Source organism: Dendropsophus ebraccatus, chromosome 11 (assembly GCF_027789765.1).
Source record: "Dendropsophus ebraccatus isolate aDenEbr1 chromosome 11, aDenEbr1.pat, whole genome shotgun sequence".
NCBI classification, from domain to species: Eukaryota; Metazoa; Chordata; class Amphibia; order Anura; family Hylidae; genus Dendropsophus; species Dendropsophus ebraccatus.
Window position 1 is genome coordinate 70315775 of NC_091464.1, and position 26628 is coordinate 70342402.

At 47.9% G+C, this 26628-nt stretch overlaps 2 protein-coding genes across 3 annotated transcripts in view; one reads left to right on the forward strand and one right to left on the reverse strand.

The window, feature by feature from the left end:
• The window catches only part of LOC138767968 (stomatin-like), a 39300-nt gene extending 28059 nt beyond the window's left edge, over nucleotides 1–11241 (reverse strand). The window contains exon 1 of the mRNA XM_069945901.1: nucleotides 11141–11241. The gene's annotated coding sequence lies outside the window, so the exon portion shown is untranslated. The remainder of the gene's footprint in view (nucleotides 1–11140) is intronic.
• Nucleotides 11242–11363: 122 nt separating this feature from the next.
• Nucleotides 11364–26628, forward strand: part of LOC138767967 (multidrug resistance-associated protein 1-like) — a 46542-nt gene continuing 31277 nt past the window's right edge. For both annotated transcript variants that reach the window (XM_069945897.1, XM_069945898.1), the window contains exons 1-8: nucleotides 11364–11547; nucleotides 12796–12857; nucleotides 14950–15085; nucleotides 15758–15885; nucleotides 16216–16393; nucleotides 21111–21365; nucleotides 22267–22332; nucleotides 25684–25821. In XM_069945897.1, the coding sequence (XP_069801998.1) occupies nucleotides 11488–11547; nucleotides 12796–12857; nucleotides 14950–15085; nucleotides 15758–15885; nucleotides 16216–16393; nucleotides 21111–21365; nucleotides 22267–22332; nucleotides 25684–25821 (1023 nt within the window). In that variant the 5' untranslated portion in view covers nucleotides 11364–11487. The remainder of the gene's footprint in view (nucleotides 11548–12795; nucleotides 12858–14949; nucleotides 15086–15757; nucleotides 15886–16215; nucleotides 16394–21110; nucleotides 21366–22266; nucleotides 22333–25683; nucleotides 25822–26628) is intronic.

Consider the following 26628-nt stretch of genomic DNA (forward strand, 5'->3'; position numbering starts at 1 on the left):
TTTTTTTTTTTTAATTCTCAATTTTATTCCTTTTTCCATTTTATAAAACAAACAAACAAGCAGGGGCAACAGCACCACCTTTACAAAGAGGCGCAGGCCCATAAATTGGACATGCAAATACAGATGAATCAAAGAACAATCATATGTCAACAGAACACAGAGCGTCCGCCGCTCCCAGTGGGTGGTAGTGTCGGCACTTACTTAAAAATAAGGGAGTGAGCTAGCGCTCAATCAAAAAGATTCCTAAAAGAAACCGGGGGGGGGGGTAGAGAGGGCAAAGAGTGAAGAAAAAAGAGAAGAGGGGGAAGAGGAAAAAACGGGGGGGGAAAGCAGGCGGGCCCCCATGTCAGAGGGGGAGAATAGGGGGGGAGGGGGGAAAGAAGGGGAGAGGAGGGGGCAGTCCCTCACTGTGCCATGAGACTCCGGAATTCAGCCGATTCAGTGAATTGATCCCAATAATACCATGTTTTGTAGAACTGAGAGTCGCGGCCATACAACTGTGCCGTAAGGTCCTCCATTCGTTTGATCTCTTCCACTTTATGTACCCACATAGAGGTGGTGGGGGGATTTACTTGGCGCCAGAGAGCCGGAACGCAGGCCCGGGCCGCATTGACCAGGTGTCGGAGCACAGAACGACGGTAGGATTTGAGGGGGATCTCCGATAAATGCAGGAGAAAGAACGATGGAGAAAAGGGGAGCCGACGGTCGGTGAAGGTGGAGATGATGCGCCACACTTCCTTCCAAAAAGGCACCACCCTAGGACAGCTCCAGAAAATATGTAATAGGGAGCCCTCTCCACCACAGTTTCGCCAGCACAGGGGAGATACGTCCGGGAAGATCCTATGCAGCCGGGTAGGAACCCGGTACCATCTGGAGAGAAGCTTATAACCCGCCTCCTGGAGACGAGAGGAGATGGATGAAGAGTGCGTACAGGTGAGAACCCGCTCAACCTGTGTCGCCGTGAAGGTAATATTGAGGTCTTCCTCCCAAGCGGTGAGGTATGGGAGTGGTGGCTGTTCTGGTGGAGAGCCCAACATGGCATAAATGAGAGAAAGAGTGTGGCGTAGAGGGTCGGAGCCCAAGCAAAGAGACTCAAACTGAGTAAGTGGCCGTGTAAAGCATGAGGGGTTAGGGAGAGACCGGAGAAAGTGGTGAAGCTGGAGTGCTCTCCAGAATCCAAGAGGTAAAGGATCAGTCAGGTCATTGAGCGCAGAAATGGAAAGCCAGGTCTGACCCGTAATGAAGGAGGAAGCCCGAAAATTGCCCGTTCGGAGCCACGTGCGGAAGACCGGGTCCTCAACACTAGTCGGAAAGGAGGGATTACCTAAGACGGGAAACAGAGGGGAGGGATGTGGGCCCAAGTAGCCCGAGGACAGGTGTTTCTGGCAGACTTTTAGGGTCGGGGCGATGGTAGGGTGTGAGCTCACTAGGCTGGAGGCGCCAGGTAGCCACGGGGCTGCCAACAGGGAAAGAGGGGACAACGCCATTTCCAGGCACACCCATGCTTTCGTGGGTGCATGGCGGTGCCAGTCAACCACTCGAGAGAGGTGGGCCGCAACGTAATAGTGGTAGAGGTTAGGAAGTCCCAATCCCCCCCTTAATTTAGGCCGGTTTAAGACTAGCTTTGCCAGTCTGGGCTGCTTATGTGCCCATATGAACCTGGTGAGAATGGACGAGAGTTGCCGGAAGTAGGACATAGGCACCGCCACAGGTAGGGCCTGGAAGAGGTATAATAGGCGAGGCAAGACGTTCATCTTGAAGATCGAACAACGCCCGAACCATGTGAAGGTGCCCTTGTGCCACCGCAGCAAGTCTGCCTCAATGCGCCGAAGCATAGGTGGAAAGTTTGTCTTAAAGATGTCCGATACTGACGGCGTCAGGTGGATCCCTAGATACGTGAGAGATGAGCGAGCCCAGCGGAAGGGGAAAGAAGATTCCAGCACGGAGACCCCGGCAGCGGGAAGGGTGAGGTTGAGCGCCTCAGATTTCTGCAGATTGATCTTATAATGAGATAGGGCCTGGTATCGCGAGAGTTCTGAGAGGAGGTTGGGGAGGGACACCGAGGGCTGTGTAAGGAAAAAGAGAAGATCATCCGCATACGCCGCTACTTTGTGTACCCTCTGACCCACAGATATTCCAGAGATGTCCGTATTATTCCTAACGTGTCGGAGAAAAGGTTCCAGTGTCAGGATGAAGATGAGAGGGGAGAGAGGACATCCCTGCCGCGTGCCATTTGAAATAGGGAAGGAGGTTGAGAGAAGGCCGTTGACCGAGACCTGGGCAGTAGGGTGAGAGTATAAAGAGCTAATCCACTCCATCATATGCGGACCGATGCCGATATGTCGGAGGGTGGAGAAGAGAAAAGGCCAGCTGACTCGGTCAAAGGCCTTCTCCGCGTCAGTAGATAATAGAATGGAAGGCAGGGGCGAGGAGCGGGCGTAGTGAATGATGTTTATTGCCCTAGTAGTGTTATCTCGGGCCTCTCTCATGGGCATGAAACCAACTTGGTCTGGATGTATAATGGGTTGGAGGAGGGGGGTCAGGCGAGCCGCGAGGATCTTGGAGAAGAACTTGAGGTCCAGGTTTAGGAGGGAAATAGGCCGATAGTTTTGGCAATGGGAGGGGTCTTTGCCTTCTTTGGGAATTACAGAAATGTGGGCACGGAGAGAGTCGGCAGGCAGGATGGAACCGGTGGAAATGGAGTTGTATGCGGCCAGGAAATGATCTTTTAAGAGGGGGCCAAAGCACTTATAGTAGGGTAGGGTGAGACCATCCGGGCCAGGAGCCTTTCCGGAAGGGGAGGTCTTAAGAGCCCATTCCCATTCCGCGTCTGTGATGGGGGTTTCAATGGAGGAGATGCTGTCCTCGGGAAGGGGGGGAAGGCCAGAGTCCCGGAGGTATGCGGATATCGAGGAGTTGAGTGTCTCAAGATCGGCACGCGTTTGGGTGGGAGCAAGGCCGTATAGATTCACGTAGTAGGCGCGGAAAGCTTCAGCAATTTGGGGGGTTAAAGAAAGTTTAGAGCCGGAGGCCGAGGCCACCTGGGGAATAAAAGATCGGGCTCTTTGCGACCGCAAGGCCCGAGCTAGAGTCTTGCCTGGCTTGCTGCCGAACTCAAAATAGTGACGACGGCAGCGCGCCAGTGAAGCCTTTGCGTTCGCAAAGGTCAGATCCCGCAGCTTACCCCTTAAAGTGGCGAGTTCCATCCCAGTATCTGCGGCAAGTGACCTCTTGTGTTGTTTATCTAGTTCCCCGATTTTGGACAACAGGGCCTTTATCTTGGCAGAACGGTCCTTCTTAAGGCGGGTAGCTAACTTAATAAATGTGCCCCGGATGAAGCACTTATGGGCCTCCCATACCATCAGGGGAGAGGAGTCTGCAGTGGTGTTGGTGGCAAAATAATTGGTCAAGTCTGTGCGGATGTTAGCGAGGATCCCGGGATCTCTGAGTAGAGTATCGTTAAGTCGCCAACGCCACGTTCGGGGTTGCGGTGGGTTGAAGGCCAGGGAGATGGAGATCAAAGCGTGATCGGAAAAGGAAATGGGATCAATAGTGGTAGCTGTCACGTAATCAAGGTAAGAGTGAGAGAGAAAGAAATAGTCAATGCGCGAGTAGAGGTTGTGGGGGTTGGAGAAGAAGGTGTAGTCCCTATCCCGGGGGTGATGAAGCCTCCACACGTCCATCAGTTGGTAGGAATGTAGAGTTAGTTTAGTGTGGCGAAGGGACGAGAAAGAAAGTGAGGAGCGGCCTGAGGAGGAGTCTAGAGTCGGGTCTATTGCCATGTTGAAGTCGCCACCGAGAACAACCATACCCTCCAGAAAATCCTCAACTCCGGCAAGACAGCGTTCTAAGAAGGCTGGCTGGCCTGAGTTAGGGAGATAGGCTGTGCCAAAAGTGCATAACGTACCTGCCATTTTACCTTTCACGAAGAGAAATCTCCCCTCCGGATCCGACACCTGATCAATGTATTCCCATGGGGCAGTGCGAGAGAATAAGATGGAAACCCCTTTCGTTTTGGAATCGGGTGAGCAACTATGGAAGACATCAGGGAAATTGCGGTCCGTCAATTTCTGTATTTGGTCCGCACGAAAGTGCGTTTCTTGGATGCACGCCACCGAGGCTCGTTTGGCCCACAGAAGGCGCAGCAGCGATGAGCGCTTCTCCGGAATATTCAGGCCCTGTGCATTGAGAGAAACACACAGAACCGAGGACATGGCTCAGTGAGGGGCAGCCGAGGAGGGAGAAAAATAAAAAGAAAAGAGAGAGAAGGGAAGGGAGGTGGGAGAGAGAAGGGAGAGAAGTAGGGAACGGGGAGGGAGGGGGAACCGAGGCAGAAGGGCAGGGGCCCACACAAGAGGGGAAAGAGAAAACAACTACGGGTATCAAAGACCCAAACACTAGATCTGGCAGGGGCCGATGCGGTCACCAGTCAGAAACCAGTGGAGAGAACTGGCGAGGAACGAGGAGGAGCAGGCCAGGTGGGGGAGCTCGGGCAGAACGCTCCCGAAAATGAGGTAACTAAGGGATCCAGACTGTAACCAGCCGGTATGGTGAAGTCGAGGGTTCAGAGGGGAGAGAGAGGAGGGAGCCAGGAAACCCCAGGAGAATGCCAGGGAGTGGAAAAAGGGAGAAGGAAGAGTGGGGGTACAGATACACCCCAGAGAGGGCACACACTCATATGAGCGGCATCGACTCGGGGTCTGCGCATGCCTGTACACCGAGCCAACCACTGAGGGAGGAGGAAAGTCGTCATATCCTCGGCGAGTCCTGCAAAAAATCAACAGTTAACCAGGGAACAAAGTACCAGGGATAGGAAGGGGGGGAGTAGGAGCCAGGGAGGGGCGGGTCGTGGAGGGGGGAGGTTGGGGGAGAACAGCTTAAGGAGAGGGCAGGGGGAGGCGGGGAGAGGGGGGATTGGGGGAGGAGGGGGGGAGGGGGGGGGCGGGGGGTGGGAAGGATACAGCAGCATACAAATAATCATCCGATGGTGGGATACATGGATACCCTATACGTAAAGGGGGGTGAGAGTCATAGCACCGGATATCACCATGTTGCCGTTGTCCCTATGATACAAGAGTCTTTGGTATCCCCAGCGTGGCCATCGCTCGATGCAGAGATGGGGTGACAGCAGATGCCGAGCCGCGTCAGATGCGGGGGGACCGGACTGTGAGGCAGGGCGGGGGGGGCAGGGGAGGGTCGGGCATGAGTCCCCAACTGAGAGGCGGAGAGGTAAGGCACAGGGCGAATGTAGAGGGAAGGAGGGGGAGGAGGGGGGGGGGGGGGGAGGGGGGGAGGGAGGGGGGGAGTGAGGGGAAAGAGGGGGGGGGAGGGGGGGGGGAGAAGGGGGGGGAGAAGAGGCACTGGCAACTGAAACTGTGGCATGCCGTCACCAACAACTGTAAAGGCCATGTGGAGAGCAGTCCCACGTCTAGTCCCCAGGTTAGTAGAGGAGAAACTGGAGAAGCCGTCGTCGGAGGGTGACCAAACGTGCCAACGGGGGGGGGGGGGGGAGGGAGGCTCAGTAATAGCAACAGCAATCCAACAGGGCCCCCTTTGGGGCTAGTAACAGGGTAGAAAAGGCATCTCTCCCTTATCGACTTCTTGAGGTGGTCATGCACCAACACTGGGTAAGCAACCTGCTAACCCCCTGTTAGCTGGCGAGTCCATGGAATAGCGTGGGGCAGTCAGTCTCGTGGCCAGCTGTGTCAGAGGCACGAAGCATAGCGGGGCCCCTCTTCAGCAGATTCCAACCGGGGGGTGCGCGGGAGAGTGAGGGTCGCGTTGGCGTGGGGAACGGGGTCCCCTCCTCATCGGTGATCGCGACCTGCGTGTCTCCGCCCGTGGGGAGCGACTACCTGGTGGAGGGCCAAAGGCCGAGGGCGGAAGGGCCGGGAGTGTCCAGTCTGGCAGGTGCAGCGAGGCAAGGCCCAGCAGCTGAAGTGCGCCCGGGAGATCTGCGGGTGTGCGGAGTATATAGGTGGTGTTCGCCTGCCGTATAATCAGATGGAAGGGATATCCCCACCTGTAGGATGCCCCAGAATCACGGATAGCGTCCAGGAGAGGCCGCAGCATCCTGCGCATGGCTAGGGTGCGCCTAGATAGGTCAGGCAGAAGGGTGATCTCGGCTCCTTCGAAGTCCATAGGGCCCAGTTCCCATGCTCTCTGGAGCAGCGCCTCTTTCTGCTGGTAATAATGGACGCGACACAGCACATCTCTGGGGCGGTTTTTCTCCTGTGGGCGCGGGCCTGCCACTCTGTGTGTCCGGTCCATCTCAATATGGGTATCCCCGGGGTCCCCCAAATACTTATTAAAAATGTACCGCACTGTACCCGTGAGACGATCCGGGCCAATCTCCTCCGGGAGACCGCGAATCTTGACGTTGTTACGTCGGCCCCGGTTCTCTAGGTCGTCCACATGGAAGATCAGATCCCGTAAAATGGCCTCCTGTGTGTCTACTCGGGGGGTCAGAGTGGTGACGGCCTGGTCTAGTGCCGCCTGCCGTGTCTCCAGTCCGGTTACAGCTGCTGCGACTGCCGTGATGCCGGACTTAAGGTCTGCCATGTCGCCAGCATGGCGTTCTTCCATGCGGGCTAGCTGAGCCGTGAGGTCCTCACGTGTCGGGAGGGCATGAAGGAGAGACCTCACCTCAGTCAGCAGCATGGCCGGGGTCAGCAGGGAGCGCGGATCCTGATCAGTCATGGACGGGGAGACTGCATCCAGCTCTAGCGGTGTCCGGAGGATCTCCGGGGTCGTCTGACTCAGTTCAGGGAAGGCGGGAGTCGCTTTCTGTGCGGTGCTCCTTGTCACAGGCGCCGCGGCCATCTTGGTGCGTTGCTGGGACGTCGGCGGGGTCTGCCGGACCGGACGGGCGAAGCGGGCCAGAAAGGTTTGTGGTGTCACCTGTGGCGTGCAGGGGGTCTTCCGTGACCCGGTGGGCATAACGGAGTTGCGGTAGTGTGGGAAAAAATCCCGATAGTGCAGAGCGTGCCCGGAGCTCAGAGCAAACGCGTCCTCACACAGCCATGCTCAAGCCCCGCCTCGTTCATTTTCATTATTTGTGACAAAATGTGGTTCTCTGATCAAAAAGGCTTGGCATATTCTGGCAATATGTCATTGCTCTACGTGAAGAGTTTAAAGGACAACTCCGGCGAAAAAATTTTTTGGCTTATTTAACACACATTACAAAGTTATATAACTTTGTAATGTGGTTAAATACCTGGTCTGGCCCCCTTCCCCCACTTTCCGACCCCCGACCCCCCACCCCGGAAGTTAAAGAATATATACATTACCTATTACGGTCGTCACAGTCCTCTTCTCTGGTGTCGGGTGATGTCAGAGCTGGGGGTGGTCCGGGTCTTCTTCCTCCTCGGCGTCTTCATTGAGAGTGAATGGGAGAGAAAAGGCTGCTGGTGCACATGCGCACCAGCAGCCTTTTCATTGGCTGGAGCGCATCACATGGCTTCCAGCTTGCTCAGCCCTGATTGGCTGAGCTTGCTGGAAGCCATGTGATGCGCTCCAGCCAATGAAAAGGCTGCCGGTGCGCAAGCGCACTGGCAGCCTTTTCTCTCTCATGGACCCGGAAGCAAGAGACATCGCTGGACGGCGGAGGCAGGTGACGGTGAGGCGGACGGTGGGCAAATGGAGTGGCGATCGTCACCGGAGGGATGGTGAGTATGGTGTCTGTGTGTGTCTGTGTTTTTTTTTTTGGGGGGGGGGGTCCCGCCGGAGTTGTCCTTTAAAGAGTCACTGTCGTGAAATTTTTTTGCAGAAATCAATAGTCCAGGTGATTTTAAGAAACTTGGTAATTGGGTTTATTAGCCGAAAAATGAATTTTTATTATGAAAAAGCAGTTTGAAGCTCTCCCCCTGTCTTCATTGTTCTCCCAGGGAGAGAGGGAAAAGAGACACCAAAACAGGACAACAAAGAGTTAATTAAAAGCTACATTACCCTCTGTCCTCTTTCCTCTGATGTGGCTACTGACCTATCTGACCTCTGTATAGCACTCTGAATAGCTCCCCCACTGAGTAATACTTTGTTCTCTGTTTTCTGCTGCCCACATTTCTCCTCAGTCTCTTTTCCCCCTCCCCTCTTCATAGAACAGACAGGACGAGTCTGATTGAGATTTCCTGATTCTGAGCAGTGGATAACAGAAAGGAGAGGAGGGGGGGCCTGGAAAAGGCTTTGTAAATTCAGATAATGGCACATTTGCCTAATAAACCAAAATACAAAGTTTCTTAAAATTGCCTGGACTATTGATTTCTGCAAATAAAAATTTCACGACAGTGACTCTTAAGTTCATGGTCTACCAGTTGCCAATCCCGGTCCTTAATAGTGCAGTACCAAAGCCATGGCTGCTCTGGGACAGCTAAGGCTGTGTTCAAAGTCCATGGCTGTACCCATGTTTTTCAGGATTCACTAAAGCTAAAGCCACTGGTAATCAAATGCGTGAGTTTGGGTTCGGACCAACCCAAACATGGTTGAGGGGCGCTCATCTCTAGTATTAACACTTTTTGCTATGAAGCCTCTAAAAAGTTCTGGTGCAACCAATGTCTTCCAGAAGTCACATGCTTAGTGAAATGAAGTCTCCCTGTGTGCAGTTGTGTCACATGGTCTGTCAGTATACGCACACCTTTTCTGAAAGGCCCCAGAGGCTGCATCACCATTAAGCAAGAGGCGCTACTAACCAAAAAAGACCATGAAGACCAAGGAGATCTCCAAACAAGTCAGGGAAAAGTTGTTGAGAACAAGGAGTTGGGTTATAAAAAAAAATATCCAATTCTCTGATGATTTCCTGGAGCCCCATCAAGTCTATTATCATCAAATGGAAAGAACATGGTACCACAACAAACCAAAACTCTCAGACCGGGCAAGGCCATAGGCTGTATCCATGTTTTCCAGGCAGCCTTAGGACTCCATCCAACTTCTTTAGCCACCGGTGACTGCCTAACAAAAGATTCGACTATTAATCTAAGGGCCATATTACATGGCTTGATAATGATGCAGCAAGGGCTGTGCATGTGTAGATAGGTACAGTGTCGGACTGGCCTACCGGAGGACCGGAGAATCCTCCGGTGGGCCCCCAGCTCAGAACCTGCAGTACCACTGACTGACATGTAATTTCTCACTGGTTCTTTATTGGTGGGCCCCCAGGATAATTTCCTCCGGTGGGCCCCAGGTACCCCAGTCTGACAACAGATAGATAGCAATGCCCTTGCAGCCTTTGCTGTATATAGTAAATAAAAGTATATATGTTATCTCTCAACGCTCCCTGTTGTTCTTGCTTCTGCTTGCTCCCTGCTGCTGATGCTGGATCCGGTCTCTGAAGTGACAGGCCGCTCAGCCAATCACTGGCTAATGGTACTTTTACACGGAGCGATAATTTGCCCGATCGCACGATTAACAATTTTGAATGAACAATCTTTTTTTTTTTTTTATAACGATCAGCGTTTAGACGGAACGATACATTGTACGGAAAAATCGTTTTGCGATCGCTTAAGCCTATCTCACTCATAAGTGAAATCGTTGAAAGACTGTTAACACTGAACGATCTGCGAGTTTTTTGCGAACGATCAACGATGATTTGAGAACATGTTGAAAGATCAAAATGAACGATTTCTCGCTCATCGTTTGATTGTTCGCTGCGTTTACACGTACGATTATCGTTCGAATTCGATCGTTATCGTGCAAATTCAAACGATAAATCGGTGTGGAGGCTGCAGTGTCTCCAAGTTGGCAGAAGCAAGAACACCGGGGAGCTTGGGCAGTAGGCATAAAGTTTATATCTTTTAAACACAGTCCTCATCCATTAGCCGCACATCACTATAAGGCTCCGTGCACACGGAACAAAAGTGGCAGAATTTTCTGCCGCCAGCCTCCCTGTCATAATGACAGTCTATGGGAGGAACATGTTCATTCTTCAGCGCGGAGAGAGGAGGCGCACAAGCCTCCCATAGACTGTTGTTATGACAGGAAGGCTGGCGGGATTCCGCTACCTTTGCTCCGTGTACACTAAGCTTTACACCAAGCCATGTGTGGTCGTCGGCCAATGATTTTTATCATCTGATGATGGTTGTCGTTATTACACGGAGTGATAATCTGCCTGGGAACCTGAGAAAATCCTGCTTATGGGTCCAAACACACAGTCAGAAATGACATGAGATAGCCACTAGCTGACTATATTTGGGCTATTAAAGTCAATGGGGCCTGTACATGAACATATATTTGAGAGAATTCCAATGTATCAGAATATTGATGTGCACCGACTATATGTATTTTTTTTTAACATAGAAACTTCCATGAGACAGATGTTGAAAGATGACATTTCCCATATGACGTATTCAGCGGTTCCTATGGAAATGGCGCACAGTCTGGTCTCATTGTATGGACCCAATTATAAGACAGTGGGGTTCATGGGTGCCAGTACTTTGGAGATAAGTATTAGGGATGGTCCGAACCGAGTTTGGTTCGGGTTCGTAAGAACCCGAACTCTCGGTAACGATTCCTGCTGTCTGCCCGCTCCGTGGAGCGGGCGGATCCAGCGGGAGGACCGCCTGGGAAACGGATACAGCCATAGCCATAGGCTGTATCCCAGTTTTCCAGGCGGTCCTCCTGCTGTATCCACCCACTGCACAGAGCGGGCAGACAGCGGGAATCTGATGCCGAGCGTTCGGGTTCATACAAACCTGAACCTCGGAGAGTTCGGACCATACCTAATAAGTATACATTTCCCATTAGTAAATAAAACTGTGATGCTGGTGTGAACACTGCGCTATGTTACTGCATATAGGGGGAGATTTATCAAACATGGTGTAAAGTGAAACTGGCTCAGTTGCCACCTTTTATTTTCCAAAGAGTTTATGAGGTGGAATCTGATTGGTTGTTAGGGGCAACTGAGCCAGTTTCACTTTACACCATGTTTGATAAATCTCCCCCATAGACTTCTATTATACAAGTAGAGGTCACATGATTTCAATGCAGAGACGAGCTGACCACGTGATACCCCTCTCATGCCTTGTCTCCAGCTGTACTGGTGGGTACAGAGAGAGTCGGTGCCCAGATGTATCCACGTGATCGCTCTCCTCTCTGTAACTCACTCACAACTATGAATGACAGGTAAAGGAACGCTCCCAGCCTACCGCACCTTCTGATTGGTCCGAGCTAGGCAACTCAGTTCCTGATTGGCTCCTTTCCCATCCTCACGCTAGATGCCGGGGTCAGAGCGTTCATGCGTGTGATTTGCATTCCTCGCACGCTATTGGCTGCCTGTCATGATCTAACCTTCTGATTGGCTGCCGTTCTGTTATTGTATACAAAGCGACTTGATACATCAATGGGGGGGAAAAGCCGGAAGAGGCGTCCAGTGACCGCTAGGGGCGCAGTGTATAGGCAGAGACTGCGCTGTGGATCATGTGCTGCCGCTGTGTTCTACAGGGAAGTGATAGATGACATTGATGGGATCCAGCAGGGACTCCTAGCATCAGGCTGACAATGCTGAAGACACTGACGGGCAGCAGTGCCGGCTATGACAGGCTGTCTGACACTGGCAAGGTACGGTACAATGTGTCATTACTGCTGCTGCGGATCATTGTGCTGTGTTTGAGTGATGTTTGTATAGTTCATGCATATTACAGGGCACAGTGATCGGAAAGCTGGCACAAAACTACAACTCCCAGCATGCCCTGTTAGGGAATGCTGTAGGTCAGGGGTAGGGAACCTTTGGCCCTCCAGCTGTTGTAAAACTACAACTCCCATCATGCCTGGACAGCCAAAGCTTCAGCTGATGATGGGAGTTGTAGTTTTTTGGCTCTCCACAACTGGAGAGCCAAATAAATCTACCCATTGTGTTATACAAGGTTATACCAAGTTGTGGCTCTTTGGCTGTTGCAAAACTACAACTCCCATCATGCCTGGGCAGACAAAGCTAAAGGTTCGGCTGCCAAGGCATGATGGGAATTGTAGTTTTGCAACAGCTGGAGGGCCGAAGGTTCCCCATCCCTGCCATAGATCTATAACTCCCATAGACCAAGAGTATGGAGAGTCAGTAAAACATCACACAGGAGCTGGGATATCTGCGCCTTCAGCGGCAGCATGCAACTTTGTCTCCTCTCTAGGCGGCTGAAATTTTCTATAGGACACCTTAACCTTTACTGTATATAAACTAAAGAGTAGACATTCTAGCAGACTGGTCCCCGTATCTTCTGATGCCAGAGAAATAAGGACGTACTGTGCCTGCCACCCTGGGCCATGTCCTGTCACCTTCTTAGGTTCTCTAATATGATCATGTTTATTCACATTAGTAAAATTGTGATGCTCCATTGGAAACTCCAGTAATCTACTATTCTAGCATTCTTGTTCTGTCATTCCCCTTATTAAGTCGAAATTTTTTAAATTTTAAATTGTAAAATGATATCCTCCCTATACATATGATGTATATAAACAGGATATATGATACAAACAGGTTTTGCAGCTAATATTTGTCCCAAAATACAATTCAGAGTTTCGATTGAGGGACAGGGCTAAGATTTAGGTACAATGAGCCATATGTCGGCCTAGGCAGGATTTCACCACCAGAAGCCAGTTTGCCAGGAATGCAGTGATCAGGCAGGTCGGGTGATTACAGAACGCCTTCAGGTAAGGTTCCCATTATGGTATAGTTCAGTGTAGCCTGAGGACATTGTATATACACGTGTGCTGCAGTATTCTTTCATACCTTGAATTTACTAGTATATTAATGTAATTGATGTATTATGTCATGTTATGTTCACATTTATTATTATATTACATTTATATTTACAGAATGAGAATCCAGAATACAAGGTGTCCTTCTTCAGCAGGCTGACATATTCTTGGTATAGCAGGTACTGTATATTTCAGTGTCAAAATAATTTTGTGTTATTTTTAGATAATGCTTATAGTTATATGTGCTACAATAATGAAAAAAAAAATCCTATTTCAATACATACATATAGATGTCATGAAAACCCATCTCCTCCCCAGCTCAGTGAATGCCATGGTTTGATCATTATGATTGTTTACCTCCCTTTAAAAAAAAGGATTAAAAGGTAAATTTATAATTTATACAGAATGAGATTATTCCAAAACAAAAAAATGTTAACACTGTAGCCTTAACACCCATATAAGGCCACACCATTAACCCCTTCAGGACTGAGCCTATTTTGAGGGCAGGAATTTTTGTTATTGTGTCACCTCAGTCAGGTGATGTTGTTTTTTTTTTTTTTTTTTTTTTTCAGAAGGAGCTGTATTGTTAATTTGAAACATTTAAGGCTATGTTTAGCTTTTTGATCAACTTTTATATACTTTTTGTTGGAGGAAATCTGCATTTTTTATTTTTTTTTTGCATACAAAAATTTTGTGCTGTTTACTGTATAGTATAAATCAGGGGTAGGGAATAGAGATGAGCGAACCGGGTTCGGGTTTTAGTCCATCCGAACCCGAACGATCGGCATTTGCGGGGGCTGCTGAACATTGATAAAGCTCTAAGGTTGTCTGGAAAACATGGATCCAGCCAATGACTATATCCATGATTTCCACATAGTCTTAGGGCTTTATCCAACTTTAGCAGCCACTGCTAATCAAATGCCGAAAGTTCGGGTTCGGATGGACTCGAGCATGCTCTAGGTTCGCTCATCTCTAGTAGGGAACCTTTGCTCTTCAACTGTTACAAAACTACAACTTCCATCATGCCTGGACAGCCAAAGCCTTTTTTTTTTAGCTTTGACTGTCCAGCCAAATGGGAGTAGTTTTGCAACAGTTGGAGAGCCAAGGTTCCCTACCCCTGATCATACCCTCTGTATGATGACATTGATACCAAATATGTGTTTTTCTATGTTCTCTGACATTAACATAACGGAGTCATATTTCATAGGAAAAAACACATAGGGGAAGATTTATCAAACATGGTGTAAAGTGAAACTGGCTCAGTTGCCCCTAGCAACCGATCAGATTCCACCTTTCATTCCTCACAGACTCTTTGGAAAATGAAAGGTAGAATCTGATTGGTTGCTAGGGGAAACTGAGCCAGTTTCACTTTACGCCATGTTTGATAAATCTGGCCAATAGTTTTTATGTTGGCACGTTCCATAAACAATAACTGATGACATGTCAGAATCTTTTTCCACCGATAGGTACACTGAAACTGTGCGTGAACAAAGAGCCACTCTCCCATTGTATCCAATAGAATCCAGTAGGAAAATTATGTCCAACAGGCGAACTTGTGTGAGAACATAGCCTTTATCATTATTGCTGGTCAGTAACAGGTTAATTGGCCATTGATTAGGTCACACAGCTACGGCCGGCTGAGGACCTTCTTTAGGCCCCTGACTGCCATGGAAAGCCATCCGCAACCTTGCTATTGCAGTGAGGAGCAGGGATTTCATAATAGGGGGAGCCGCCTAGATGCCGCAGGCACAGGTTAAGCCTACAGTTGTTTCATTTGCAATATGCCAAGAAAGTACAGCTTATGCTGATTCCTAATATTTTAAAGGGGAAAATATTTTTTTTAAATTAACCAGTGTCAGAAAGTTATACGGATTTGTAAATTACTGACACAGCGCTCTCTGCTGCCACCTCTATCCATGTCAGGAACTGTCCAGAGCAGTAGCAAATCCCCATAGAAAACTGCTCTGGACAGTTCATGTCATGGACAGGTGGCAGCACTGAGCACTTGTGTCAGACTGGAAAGGATACACCACTTTCTGCAGCTGATAAGTACTGGAAGTACTTCTATTTTTTAGATAGAAGTAAATTACAAATGTGTATAACTTTCTGACACAAGTTGATTTAAAAAAAAAAAAAAATTATACAAAGTACCCCTTTGAGAAAATTCAAGACTTATTGTACATGACAGACTACTTCAGCATCCTTCAGACATGTAAACCAGGATTACTATTTCCACTACACTTCATACATATGTTATTTAATTCTTTACAGAATCATAAAACTTGGCTATAAGAAACCATTGGAAAGAAAAGATCTAGTTGAGCTGAATGGAGATGACTCTGCTTATCGTGTTATCCCGCCATTTGAGGAAAACTGGAGAAAGGAGATTTTCACACAAGGCAGAAAGGTAGGTAAAAAGAACAGAGATGTCCTTAAAGGGATCCTGTTGTAGTGAAAATGCTATCTGCTCTGCAGGCAGAATGCTATAGAGGAGGTATTGTATAGATTAAAGGGGTTCTACGATTAAAACTTACTTGTCCCCTATCTTGTGAATAGGGGACAAGTAAGAGTTTGCGAGGGTCCGACCTCCCTGCCCCCGGTGATCCCCAGATTGCCCTCCAGCCCTATTGTTTTGAGTACAGCCGTGGGTCAGCACATGACAGCATTCAGCTCTTTCTGGCGTCTCCATATAGGATGAATAGAACTGCGGGTTTACATGCAGACCGGTAGTCATATTCAAAACAAGGAAGGCCGGGGGCGAAAAGTAAGTTTTAATCGGAATACCCCTTTAGTGTTTAGTTTTATGGAAAAAGATTCAGTGTAACAGTATTCTGTAGATGTAAATCCCTGCTGATTCTGGGTTTAGAAGTCCAGTGGGCGGTCCAACTAAGTGATTGGCAGTCTTCTCTGCTTGAAGTTACCTACGAAGATATCTGGTCGGGACCTTCCACTGGACTCCTAACAAAAAAGAAAAGAGATACATGACATAAAACTGTATATCACAGGTGTCAAATTTCAGCAGCCCTAAAAAAAAAACAACTTCCGGACTGGGGTCTCACTGGTCTTTTTTTATTGCCAGGATCCTGGGCACAGGAAGGCGTCTCTGGTGCGGGCACTGTGGAACACGTTCAAGTACTCGCTCATCCATGTGGCCCTCATGAAAGTAGTTGCTGATCTCCTGGCCTTTACGAGCCCTCAGATACTAAAGTGAGTGACATGCCTACTCGGTTGCATTATCCTACTGTGGTGCCGTCATGGTTTTTTGCCTTGGGTGTTGCAGAACTTGTGATACAAGAGCAAATGTCAGGAGGGAGGGACAGAAGATGGTGACTGAGGTCCGTACATTACTGCTAGTGTCTGAATAGACTCCAAGATATAATGCTATATATACCAGCTAATGATAGTGCTGCTCTGGCCATTGTACGTTACACTGCAGCTCTGATTCTTTATATTACATTCTGTGTATTAGTGTAAGGTTGTCACCTGTATTATCACTGGTAATAGTTCCAGGTTACTGAAGTGCTTTATTGCTCACAGGAAAATGATTGCTTTCTGTGAGGAACGATCGGAGGGGGTCAGGACCGGCTATCTGCTGGCACTTGCACTTTTCATAGTCACCATCCTGCAGACGTTCCTCCTACAGCTTTATCAACGTTTTAATATGCTAACTGCGGTGAAGATAAAAACCGCTGTCACCGGGATCATATATAAAAAGGTGAATTACTTTACATGTGATTACAATGTATAATCTTATAATATCTGCTACAATAATTGTGTGTTTTAGACACTCTTTTGTGACTTGACCAACAAGGTATGTGACTTAGTGTCAGGGGGTGTGGTTTATTCACAGGGGGTGTGGTTTATTGAAAGTGGGTGTGGCTTAGTGGATAGGGACAGAATTTCAAATGTGTTAGACCACTTGAAAAAGCCTGGTCCTGCAGTGCTCTCCATGACACTAATATGCTCAATACTCACTGACAGTTCCCATAGAGTTTAATACTGGCTGTATGGATCTATATATAATTCGCGCCTTGTAGTGGTAGCTGCCTGCTGCAGGAATAATGTCATTTACCAAGTCAGAAGAACAGAGCTCCTACAGAAATATAGATGGAGAATGAAACTATTCAGAACACAATCTTGAACCTAAAAAAAGGATAAGTGGAAATAACCATCTGATACTAGAAGACTTTGCTTTTTCTTTTGTTGGTGACATTCTCCCAGTTGTTGTTGAGGTGCCCTGGGTTGTTGGCGAGGATCTCTCAGTTGTTGGTGAGGTACCCTCAGTTGTTGGTGAGATTCTCCCAGTTGTTGGTGAGGTACCCTCAGTTGTTGGTGAGGTACCCTCAGTTGTTGGTGAGATTCTCCCAGTTGTTGGTGAGGTACCCTCAGTTGTTGGTGAGATTCTCCCAGTTGTTGGTGAGGTACCCTCAGTTGTTGGTGAGATTCTCCCAGTTGTTGGTGAGGTACCCTCAGTTGTTGGTGAGGTTCTCCCAGTTGTTGTTGAGGTGCCCTGGGTTGTTGGCGAGGATCTCTCAGTTGTTGGTGAGGTACCCTCAGTTGTTGGTGAGATTCTCCCAGTTGTTGGTGAGGTACCCTCAGTTGTTGGTGAGGTACCCTCAGTTGTTGGTGAGATTCTCCCAGTTGTTGGTGAGGTACCCTCAGTTGTTGGTGAGATTCTCCCAGTTGTTGGTGAGGTACCCTCAGTTGTTGGTGAGATTCTCCCAGTTGTTGGTGAGGTACCCTCAGTTGTTGGTGAGGTACCCTCAGTTGTTGGTGAGATTCTCCCAGTTGTTGGTGAGGTACCCTCAGTTGTTGGTGAGGTACCCTCAGTTGTTGGTGAGATTCTCCCAGTTGTTGGTGAGGTACCCTCAGTTGTTGGTGAGATTCTCCCAGTTTTTGGTGAGGTACCCTCAGTTGTTGGTGACATTCTCCCAGTTGTTGGTGAGGTACCCTCAGTTGTTGGTGACATTCTCCCAGTTGTTGGTGAGGTACCCTCAGTTGTTGGTGACATTCTCCCAGTTGTTGGTGAGGTACCCTCAGTTGTTGGTGACATTCTCCCAGTTGTTGGTGAGGTACCCTCAGTTGTTGGTGAGGTTCTCCCAGTTGTTGGTGAGGTACCCTCAGTTGTTGGTGACATTCTCCCAGTTGTTGGTGAGGTACCCTCAGTTGTTGGTGAGATTCTCCCAGTTGTTGGTGAGGTACCCTCAGTTGTTGGTGACATTCTCCCAGTTGTTGGTGAGGTACCCTCAGTTGTTGGTGACATTCTCCCAGTTGTTGGTGAGGTACCCTCAGTTGTTGGTGAGGTTCTTCCAGTTGTTGGTGAGGTACCCTCAGTTGTTGGTGAGATTCTCTGAGTTGTTGGTGAGGTACTCTCAGTTGTTGGTGAGATTCTCCCAGTTGTTGGTGAGGCACCCTCAGTTGTTGGTGAGATTCTCCCAATTGTTGGTGAGGTACCCTTAGTTGTTTGTGAGGTACCCTCAGTTGTTGGTGAGATTCTCACAGTTGTTGGTGAGGTACCCTCAGTTGTTGGTGACATTCTCCCAGTTGTTGGTGAGGTACCCTCAGTTGATAGTGAGGCACCTCCATTTGTTGTTAGGTTGCCCTTAATTGGTGAAGCACCCATCACAAGCCCTTCTATGGTTGCAGCAGTGCCTGATTTAGCAACATAACTAAAAGGGGTTATCCAGCGCTACAAAAACATGGCCACTTTCTTCCAGAGACAGCCCCACTCTTGTCTCCAGCTTGGGCGGGGTTTTGCTGCTCAGTTCCATTGAAGTGAATGGAGCTTAATTGCAAACCGCACCTGAACTGGAGACAAGAGTCGTGTTGTCTCTGAAAGAAAGTGGCCATGCTTTTGTAGTGCTGGATAACCCATCGATCTGTGGTGTCTGTGATGTCACAGAAGGATTCTCGCTTAGGATTATCCCAGCAAGTGTGGTACACTCCACCGGCCAGGGCTCGCGCCTTGCAATTGGAATGCACTTTTTTGAATGAACTTGCAGCAACAGGATTAACTAGCTCCATTGACTACACTGAAGTATCCAATTCCAGCATCCTCGAGGAAGCCGTATCGCGGACGTGGAAGACTACAGATCTAAGCAATACCACATACACGGACTTGGTGAGCTGCATAACATATTAAGGATCAGTTTAGTGTGGTTTTATTGTAACCATTGATTGCATTAAGGTATTATAGTACTTGGCGCGTCACAACACTATATATTTATTTACTGGATAACCCCTTTAATAGGGTTATCTGGGAGGAGCAATAGAAATACTTTATATTGTTGCCGTCTCAGAAGGATAGCAGAAGTGGAGAACTGAAAGGAAATGTATTGCTTTTATATCTTCCCTGATAAGCCCTTTAACATAGCTCATTTTGTCCTTTTTTATGTTTTATTGGGTTCAGGCCATAAATTTAAAGATAAATTGAGGTATTATTTGTAAAATTTTGTCATGAGCTATGAGAAAGGATCGCACAGTAGTGACGCATTGAGGAGCCGTGCTGTCAGTGATGGATTTCCTGTGAGAATTGTGAGACCATTGCCTAGTTGTGTCTGAGGTAGATCCGCATACATACAATCCATATGTTCAGCGGTTCCCTAGAGCAGCAAATACGGAAACCGCAGGGAGAACAAACACTGCAAGATCCTCACACGTTCTCCTAGAGATCTGCTCCTGGATACTGGCTTCATACAGCATAGGAAAGGCAAATATGAACATAAGCTTCTAGGCCAAAACCGCCTCCATTCTTAAAGGGTTAAAGATCCGATGCGGTTACTTGGTATATGGCCCTGTGATATTGTAGCTTAGTGTGGTCTGGCGTCCATCTGACACACCCAGGTGTAGACTGCGCTCAGCCGTGACTCACACCTTAGTGATGTAACCCGCACCGCTGATACTCACAGCCCACATTAATCATTAATATTGTGTGCTTTTATGATGCGGTTGGCTAAAGGAGTTCTTCAACTTTACTGATTACTGCAAACTAGCAGAGTATTCAGTACTAAAATCTTACAATAGGCTGTAATAGTCATTGAGTAACCTTATATTGTTTAGGAATAGCATGTATGGGAAAGCTGGGGGGCACCCAGAGGCATGGCTATAAGGGCAGATGTTGTTTTGCTTCAGTGGACCCAAAAGCCCCTCTGCTTCTTAGTGTCAGAAAGTTATACAGATTTGTAATTTACTTATATTTAAAAAATCTCCATTCTTCAAGTACTTATCAGCTGCTGTATGTCCTGCAGGAAGTGATGTTTTCTTTCCAGTCTGACAATGTCCTTTTTGCTGCCACCTCTGTCCATGTCAGGAACTGCCCAGAGCAGCGGCAATTCCGCACAGAAAACCTCTCCTGCTCTGGACAGTTCCTGACACTGACAGAGGTGGAAATATTGGAAATGAAACTAATATTCCTGTTAGATTCTAAGTGTCACAAGAAAGCAGTCACAAGCCCTGACGTCCCTTGCTGATTCATACTTGTTTGCTGTCCCTGTCTACTATATTGTGTAATTGTAAACCTGCAGGATGGCATTGTAATCTGCCCAAAACACACCAGCTGTTATACTATTCCGCTATAGCATTTATTTCTTTTAAATCAACTGATGTTAGAAAGTTAGGCAGGAAACACATGCAGCAGCTTTTTTTTTTTGAAAAATGCCTCTGCTGATTGTGTGCCCAACCCAGAAAAGGATTCAAATGGGAGGACCTCTTCTGGTTTGGGCACAAAAAACTGCAGTGACAGTTTAAAAAAAAACCTGTCATGTGTTTCCAGCCTTATACAGATTTGTGAAATACTAGGTCTTCCGGTACTTATCAGCTGCTGTATGTCCTGCAGGTCCTTTCAGTCTGACACAGTGCTCTCTGCTGCCACCTCTGTCTATGTCAGGAACTGTCCAGAGCAGTGGCAAATCTCTATAATCCTGTCCTGGACAGAGGCGGCAGCACCGTGTCATACTGGGGAAAAAAACCTTCACTTGTGACATGGGACACTTTTTAGAAAAAAAAAAATCCACAATTCCACTCCACATTTATCAAGACTACACCAGTCTTAAATAAAGCCCTTTCCCTGGTCACCAGGGTACCCCTCTTAAGGATAAAGGATACGTTTGGTGAACGCCGTGGAAAAGTGGTGATTCCGTCCCTTTTTTATGCCGTGCGCCTGGGGCGCATCTTGGTAAGTCTCCCCCTACATGTTACCTTTAATAAACAAAGAAATTTTTTTTTTACTTTTAGTCTCGGAATGAGATGGCATAAAAACATACCAGTTTTTCTCAATTTTTTTTTTATCATGGAGAATGACCCCACCCCCATGACTTGGAGCCCAATTCCCAGCTAGTTTTCATAGTAGGATTCCTTTGGCACTGCTGTGTAGAATTATGTACCTTCTATTTACCTCTTTTATTTTTATAGAAAAATCTTTTTTTTCCCTTTAGTCCTTAAATTTGGCCAATTCTACTAAAAGAAAGTTTACAACAGGTGAACTGGTGAACCTGATGTCATCGGATGCGCAGCAGCTCATGGACCTGACAGTGAACCTTAACCTGCTGTGGTCGGCTCCATTCCAGATCTTCATGGCTATTGTCTTCCTGTGGCAGGAGCTTGGGCCGTCCGTTCTGGCCGGAGTGGCTGTGCTGGTCTTGGTTATACCTTTAAATGCATATATTGCTGCAAAAGTTAAGCAGCTAAAGGTATTGTATAAGTTTCCTAATATTACACAAAGATATTAAAGGGGTATTCTGTCAAAATAAAATTTTTACATTTTTTTTTACATCGACTAGCAGACATGTTACCTTTGCTGCCTTTAAAGGCTGTGTAGGGTATTGCAGGGCTACTCAAGCCCTAGTCCTAACACGATTATATTCAAAAGCGTTAATAGTACTGAGCTTCCCCCAGTGCTTTTTTTTAATGCATATCAGTATTAGAAAAGGCATTAGGCTTGGAAAAGCTGTCTGTTTCACCTGCACTGCATATGCGGCACAGGATAGCGGTGTGAGCAGGGATAACTGTCAGTTACCCCTCGCTCTGGTTAGCTGCGTCGTGGCTGCAGCACTGCTGACACAGACAGCTTACCTAACCCTAATGTCTATTTGAATGCTAACATATATTAGAATAGACATCAGGGGAGGTTGATTAACACTAATGCTGCATTTATATATGTATACACCTGTATACATATATAGCGCTTGAGCAGCCCTACAGTTCCCAAGACAAGCATTGGTAGCAGCAGAGGAGATGTGTCACCCTTTTTGCTGTTACTGAATGTATACATGTCTAAAAAAGCAACAACATTTTTTAATCAAGATACATCACAAAGTTGTATAACTATGAAAGAATTGTAAGAAGAAATGTTTTAAAAAATCTTTAACTATATGGGAAAGGTGGGGCAGCTATATGGTCAGATATGTTTCGGAGAGTGGAGCCCTTAGTTGAGCACTTCTCTTCTATCTCACAATTGGTGGAGTCTGAACACCTGTACCCTGAATGATAAAAACTCATAACACGTCAGACGCTTTTATTAAAGTCATATTTGATGTTTCCTGTATGTGACGGCAAGTCATCTAGTAGCTGCTATAATCCTTCTCTCCATAGAAAAGTCACTTGAAGAGTAAAGATCAGCGCATCAAACTACTGAATGAAATCTTACATGGAATAAAGGTACGGGACATATCTATAGTATAGTGTGCAATATTTCCTCCCTGCCTGTGCAGGTATAGGTGCTATTTGCAAATGTATACATGTAAGTTATCCTCATCATTTTACCATTTTAGGAAACCCATTTCCAGTGTCAGACTGGCCCACCGGCGGACCGGAGAATCCTCTGGTGGGCCCCTAGCTTTGGAACCTGAAGAAATACTGACTGACATGTCGTTTCTCACTGATTCTTCATTAGTGGGCCCCCAGTATCATTTCCTCTGGTGGGCCCCAGATACCCTAGTCCGACACTGCCCATTTCCAAGAGTACTATACAGTAGTAGTCCGTCATACATCACCCATATGGATAAGGAGGAGATCATCTACAAATAATCTACAAAGGCTGCATTCACACGTTCCGTGTTCCTCACAGAAAACGGACGTGGGATTCCTGCAACGGACTCTCCCCCGCCCAGGCAGCATCTGTAATTAGATGCTGGGAGGGGGGGAACTGTACAGATATGCGCGCGCTGTGGTGACAGCGCCACGCGGCTGATTCATTACAGCGCAGCGCATATCTCTACAGTTCCCCGCTCCCAGCAGGGCCGTCTTAACAGCATTATGGGCCCCTGGGCAGAGGTGCGATTTGGGCCCCACCCCCCATGGCCGCCGCCATTAAAACCCCCCCATCTTTGCAACCCCGCCCCTAGCCAGTACATTTACGTACAATAAAAAATAAAATTATTGTTAACATAAACTTTAATTCACAACACAGTCTCTCAGCAGCACAAAAAAAAAAAATAAACGTGCGTGCATGCCTCACCAAACCAGACCAGGTTGGCTTCAAAGTATCCAAAAAACGCAATGGAGACAGCACTTCCAACAGCAATCTGCAGGGTTTATTGTCACACCAGTGCAACATGTCTCATATATACAGAGGGGCAACAACATGACTATTATATATGAGAACCATGTTGTTTCCCTGTATACAGTATACAGGGAAACAACATGGTTCATATATAATATAATAATCATGTTGTTGCCCCTCTGTATATATGAGACATGTTGTTTTGCCCTTCTCTATATATATGCCAGATAACCACCGCATACTGACTAACACCACCTACTGACTAATCCACTGTACACAGATCACTATCACCTCGTCCAGTCATATAGAGGGACCCAGCTATACACAGGATCTGTACACCATAAACATTACAGTGCAGATACATCAAGTGACTCACAGGGGACATCTTCTCTTATCAAAGTTCTTCCCTTTTCATCTTCTTTTCCATTTGCCCTGTGCCGTTATGAGAACTTCTCCGAGCCACGAATCCACAGAATCTGCCAGACAAACATATTAGGCTCCACACTCTGTCACCATACTCATCTCTCTATACACTGCACATCTGTATTGGCCCCTTATAGATGGCTCCCCCCTGTATCCCCCCCCTATAGATGGCTCCCCCGTATTCCCCCCTTATAGATTACTCCCCCGTATTCCCCCATTATAGATGGCTCCCCCCTGTATCCCCCCTATATATGGCTCCCCGTATTCTCCCCTTATAGATGGCTCCCCCCTGTATCCCACCCTCGTATAGATGGCTCCCCCTGTATCCCCCCCTATAGATGGCTCCCCCGTATTCCCCCCTTATAGATGGCTCCCCCCTGTATCCCCCCTATAGATGGCTCCCCCCTGTATCCCACCCTCGTATAGATGGCTCCCCCCTGTATCCCCCCCCCCCTCGTATAGATGGCTCCCCCTGTATCCCCCCCTATAGATGGCTCCCCCCTGTATCCCCCCCTCGTATAGATGGCTCCCCCCTGTATCCCCCCCCATAGATGGCTCCCCCGTATTCCCCCCTTATAGATGGCTCCCCCTGTATCCAACCCCTCCCCCGTATAGATCACTCACCCCTGCACAGCAGATAAAAAACAAACAAACACACAACTCACCTACCAGCACTCCCTTGTCGCTGCTTCTTTTCCTCTTCTGCCCCCGGCTGATGCGTCGCTCCCTAGGGGATTCTCAGGGAGCGCACACATCCGGAAGCTTAGTGTGCGCCCGGGCCGGGACTTCCGGTACAGGAAGTCCCAGCGACGCGCACTAAGGTTCCTGATGCGTGCGCTCCCTGAGAATCCCCCAGGGAGCGACGCATCAGCCGGGGGCCGGATTTCCTCTTGCGACCGCAAGCAAGAAAGTGCTTGCGGTCGCAAGAGAAGGGGAAGGGGGGGCGCGCAGGGCCGTCTTACCCATTGGGCATGGTAGGCGGCTGCCCGGGGACCCTTGCGTCCTAGTGGGCCCCTGCCCGCTGTGACAGCGGGCAGGGGCCCCCTAGGATGCAAGGGCCCCCGGGCAGCCGCCTACCATGCCCAATGGGTAAGACGGCCCTGGCTCCCAGCATCTAATTACAGATGCTGCCTGGGCGGGGGAGAGTCCGTTACAGGCATTCCACGTCCATGTTCCGTGAGGAACATGGAACGTGTGAATGCAGCCAAAGCATCTCTCTCTGTCCATATATTATGACGTGAATAGAACATTTTGGGGGAGATTTATCAAACATGGTGTAAAGTGAAACTGGCTCAGTTGCCCCTAGCAACCAATCAGATTCCACCTTTCATTCCTCACAGACTCTTTGGAAAATAAAAGGTGGAATTTGATTGGTTGCTAGGGGCAACTGAGCCAGTTTTACTTTACACCATGTTTGATAAATCTCCCCTATAGGGTACAAACACACAGGACGGATGTAAGGAGGACCATCCTGTTAGCGCCCTGCCGGACGGAGCATACTTACCTGCTCCATGCTCCGGCTTGCTTCAGGGGCGTCTGGACGTCCCGCTCCGCCAATCAGTGCGCTGGCCTGCCGCAGCCATTTTGATCAGGATGGTGAGTGACGGGACCGGCCTCGGGACCCCGCCGGAAGGCATTTTCCCTCCGAGTTGTAATGACGTCACAACTCAAGGGGGGAAAGGCGTGTCCCGGCTGATGGAGTTGCCGATCAGCCAATCAGTGACTGGCATGGCATCCCACCTCAGTCACTGACTAGCTGAGCGGCCAGTCCATCAGCTGGGTCGGGACGTGTCAGCTCCAGAGATCCCAGAACCCTGCTGGGGTCCCAAGGCCAGTCCCTGCGGGCACAGGGAGAGGTAAGTTCATACTTGTAATCAAATTCCACATAATCAAAGCGGATTATGTGTGACAAACCTGCATCCCTCCAGCTATTGCAAAACTACAACTCCCATCATGCCTGGACAGCCAAAGCTTTAGCTTCAGCTGCCCAGACATGATGGAAATTGTAGGTTTCCAACAGCTGGAGAGCTGCAGGTGATATAGAATGTAAGATCCGTGACTGATCTGTTGATGTATTGTTGCAGATATTGAAGCTGTACGCCTGGGAACCTTCATATCAGAATAAAGTGGTTGATATTCGGGAACGTGAAATGGAAGTGCTAAAATCTTCAGGTTACTTGACTACGTTCTCAATGCTGACATTAACCTGTATCCCCTTCCTGGTAAGCGGCCTGCACTGACTTCTAATCCCCTGTAATAGCAATAGCTATACATTTTCTGTCCTGTGTTTTGTCATCCAGATAAGTAACATCAATCACATTATATTAAGGCACTAATCTGGCGGAAAAAAAACTTTCAAATCAACAGATTATACAGATTCATAAAATACTTCTATTTAAAATCTCAAGTCTTCCAGTACTTATTAGCTGCTGTGTGTCCTGCAGGAATTGGTGTATTCTTTCCAGACTGACACAGTGCTCTCTGCTGCCACCTCTGTCTATGAGGATTTGCTACTGCACTGGACAGTTCCTGACATGGACAGAGGTGGCAGCAGAGAGCACTGTGTCAGTCTGGAAAGAATACACCACTTCCTGCAGGACATACGTCTGATAAGTACAGGAAGACTAGAGATTTTTAAATAGAAGTAAATTACAAATGTATATAACTTTGATTTGAAAGAAGTTGCCTCTCTCATCCATTCTCTATCCCTTTAATGTTTAGGCTATATTCACACACCGTAAAATAAAGGAAAAATATGTCCGTAATTTTTAGGTCAAAATATGGATGTTTTTTCAGTGTTAGGCTATAAAGGATGGCCGTGATTTTAGATGTATGCAAATTGCATAAAGTCCAGAAATAATTGACACAATCTTTATTTTGACGTCCGTTTAATACATTGTGTGCACAGCGGCCACTGTTTGCATTGACTTCAATGCAAACCATTTTAATTAGGAAAAGAACGGCCGTTGTGAAAATTGAAAACAACGCCCATTCTTTTCTTAAAAAGTACATTTTGTGAATGTAGCCTA